General features: G+C 38.1%; 1 protein-coding gene across 2 annotated transcripts in view; it reads left to right on the top strand.

Moving 5' to 3' along the window:
- The first annotated feature begins 963 nt into the window (after window positions 1-963).
- LOC106527805 (bile salt-activated lipase) overlaps window positions 964-3,334 on the top strand; it is a 10,104-nt gene continuing 7,733 nt past the window's right edge. For both annotated transcript variants that reach the window (XM_014022794.1, XM_014022795.1), the window contains exons 1-4: window positions 964-1,887; window positions 2,127-2,274; window positions 2,406-2,525; window positions 2,733-2,930. In XM_014022794.1, coding sequence (XP_013878248.1) covers window positions 1,828-1,887; window positions 2,127-2,274; window positions 2,406-2,525; window positions 2,733-2,930 — 526 coding nt within the window. In that variant the 5' untranslated portion in view covers window positions 964-1,827. The remainder of the gene's footprint in view (window positions 1,888-2,126; window positions 2,275-2,405; window positions 2,526-2,732; window positions 2,931-3,334) is intronic.

Raw genomic sequence — 3,334 nt, 5'->3', positions numbered from 1 at the left:
GTGTGTGTGTGTGTGTGTGTGTGTGTGTGTGTGTGTGTGAACAGCAGCTGTGTGTGTTCTCACTCTGCTCTGATAAAAACAGATGATCGATCGACTTTAAACCTCAGAGGTAAAAACTGAGTTAATGATTCTCTGATCTGATCTCAGGTCTCCAACATGTTTTAAATTTATAAAACACAAAGTGAATCAGAAACAACAGATTTTACAGTTTAATAAACTGAACAGGCAGGTAAGCCTTGGCTTCACTCCGTTTTTGGTAATTTTAGATTAGTATTTGTAAAATTGTTTCATTTTGTTTTCTTTTTCTTGTCGTGTAAATTTACAAAAATAATCTAAAATAATATAATAATAAATCATAATAATCATGATAAATCTAAAATCTAAAATAAAAATAAAAATCTAAAGTTCTTCCAAAACAAATTTTCATCCTGTGAAACTTTCAGATTTAAACAAACCTCAAAGTAAATAACTGGAGAAAAGAATAAATAAATAAAAACACAGTGAGATGTGATTTAATGTTTCAGATTATCACACAGTCAGAGAGAAGATATTCTGTTTGTGTTTTGTATGAAATCAGTTTTGTGTAAAATTTGGTCTTTGTATGTTTTGTTTTGGGTAAAACCTGTTTAGTGTAAAGTTTTACTCTGTATGGTTTGTTTTCTGTAAGTTTTGTTTTGTGTAAAATGTGTTCTGTGTAAAGTTTGTTATTTGGAAAGTTATTTTTATGTAAAGTTTGTCCTGTATAATCTGTTTTTCATAAAGTTTATTTAGTGTAAAGTCCGTTTAGTGTAAAATATGTTCTGCGTAAAGTTTATTTGGAAAGTCAGTTATGTGTCAAGTTTGTTTTGTGTTTAGTTAGTTCTGCATAAAATTTGTTTGTTAGTTTGTTTGTTTTGTATAATGTAAAAAAGTTTAATTTCAATGTTTTTCATAAAGTTTGTTTTGTGTAAAGTTACTGCCGCGTAAAGTTTTTGTGTAAACTTTGATTTGTGTAAAGTTTTTGTGTAAAGTTTGATTTGTGTAAAGTTTTTGTGTAAAGTTACTTCCGCGTAAAGTTTTTGTGTAAAGTTTGATTTGTGTAAAGTTTTTGTGTAAAGTTACTTCCGCGTAAAGTTTTTGTGTAAAGTTTGATTTGTGTAAGATTTTGTGTAGTTGGTTTTGTGTAGAGTTTTTGCGTAAAGTTTCAGTATAATGTAAAGAAGTTCTGTGTAAAATTTGTTTAGAGTAAAGATACTTCCGCGTAAAGGTTTTGTGTAAAGTTTGTTTTGTGTAATGTAAAAAGGTTCAGTGTAAAATTAGTTTTGTGTAAAGTTGGTTCTGCGTAAAGTTTTTGTGTAAAGTTTGATTTGTGTAAGATTTTGTGTAAAGTTTGATTTGTGTAAGATTTTGTGTAAAGTTGGTTTTGTATAAAGTTTTTGTATAAAGTAAATAAGTTCAGTAAAATTTGTTGTGTGTAAAGTTGGTTCCTCGTAAAGTTTTTGTGTAAAGTTTGTTGTGTGTAGTTTGTTGTGTGTAAAGCTCAGCTCTTATTTGTAGGAAGGTTTTACGTAAACAACGGGACTAGTTTCACTGGATGGAGTCGTTTGACTTGTGAAAGTTAAGTTAAAGTTTCTGAAAACGTCTGAACAGCTCTGGTTCTGGTTCAGGTTCAGGTTCTGGTTCTGGTTCTGGTTCTGGTCGGACAGAACTAATCATGTTGTGACAGAAGCTGCTGCTCGATGCGGTTCTGTGAGTCTCTCTCCCAGCTGCAGGTGTGCTGCAGATAAGAGCTGACCGGAGCTTATAAAGCAGGACGTTCTGCAGAACTGCAACACATCACTGCTGAGGATGAGACTGCTGCTGCTGGTTCTGTTGGGCCTCGGGCTGAACCCAGCCTCTGCTGCAAAGGCTGGTTCCTTCTCTTTTACTGATTTTAGTCCAGTTTTAACAAAACAAATATTTACGTGAAATGAAACTATTCCTGCTGAGATGAAGACATTTAGCTCCGATCCAGAATCCAGAAGAAAATCTTTGTTCTTTAGTTATTTTTAGCTACTTTGTAGGTTTAGCTGATGTTCTTTTAGCCACTGTTCTGATGCATTGTTTTAGTTTTAGTTCTGAATGTTTTAGCTGGTGTTTCTGTGCAGCTGGGCGTGGTGCAGACAGAGGGGGGGCTGGTCGAAGGGCGGAGCTTCAGCACAGGCCTCTTCAGTTCTGTCGAAGTCTTTAAAGGCGTCCCCTTCGCTGATGTTCCTGGAAAGTGGGAGAAACCAAAACCTCATCCTGGATGGAGTGGTAAACCTGACCTGGCAGCTACAACACATTTATCTGATGATGTCATCTTAAACAACTGAATTTATAAAACCCTTAAAGGATTATTTTTAGCAGCTCGTTCGTCTTTGTAACCGCCTGCACGTTGTTTTCAGGAATCCTGAAGGCCACGAAGTACCGAGACCGGTGCCTGCAGGTGACGCTGCTGCAGACAAAAACCCGGGGCAGCGAGGACTGTCTCTACCTGAACATCTTTGTTCCACATGAACTATCAGGTGGGTCACACCACAACTGTAAACTGGTTTATTACCTCAGTGTCCTGCAGGGGGCGCCACAGTAGTCTTACATGTAAAAAAAAGTCTTAAAACAACATAAAATCTCTTCATAAAACAAAAAGAGTTTGATCACAGCAGCTCTAGTGGATGCAGGAAGAACTGCAGCCCCATAAATAACAGACTCTGACCTCAGGTGTGTCCCTGCAGTGTCCACCAGCCTTCCAGTGATGGTTTACCTGTTTGGAGGAGCCTTTCTTCTGGGGGCGTCCAATGACTTGGCCATTCTGGGAGATTCTCTGTACGATGGGAAGGAGATGGCTGACAGGGGTGGGGTCATTGTCGTCACGGTGAACTATAGAGTCGGTACGCTGGGGTTCCTGAGCACCGGCGACTCCCGGCTCCCAGGTGAGACAGCGCATTTAAAGGAATAACGAGTCTCAAAACAACTAGAGTACACAGCATCCTGACCCACATCACAGAAGGTTTAAGATATATACATATTTTTTATCATTTGCTGGTTTCTCAGTGTGTCTCTGATGAGACGTGTTGTCTTATCAGTGCTCCAGCAGCTAAACTGTTGGTTCAGCTGCTTCTCTGTCGGCTGCAGAGGGTGAGGATCAGGTGGATCAGGTGGATCAGTTGAATCAGGTGGATCAGGGATCAGATTGTTTCCTCTCATGTTGTCCTGCTGAGCTGCTGCCTTAGATAAGATAAGACAAGATAAGATAAGATAAAATAAGGTAAGGTAAGGTAAGGTAAGGTAAGGTAAGGTAAGGTAAGGTAAGGTAAGGTAAGGTAAGGTAAGGTAA

This window comes from Austrofundulus limnaeus, unplaced genomic scaffold (assembly GCF_001266775.1).
Source record: "Austrofundulus limnaeus strain Quisiro unplaced genomic scaffold, Austrofundulus_limnaeus-1.0 Scaffold343, whole genome shotgun sequence".
NCBI classification, from domain to species: Eukaryota; Metazoa; Chordata; class Actinopteri; order Cyprinodontiformes; family Rivulidae; genus Austrofundulus; species Austrofundulus limnaeus.
Note: the sequence above shows the minus strand (reverse complement) of the source record. Positions and strands in the feature narration are given on the sequence as shown.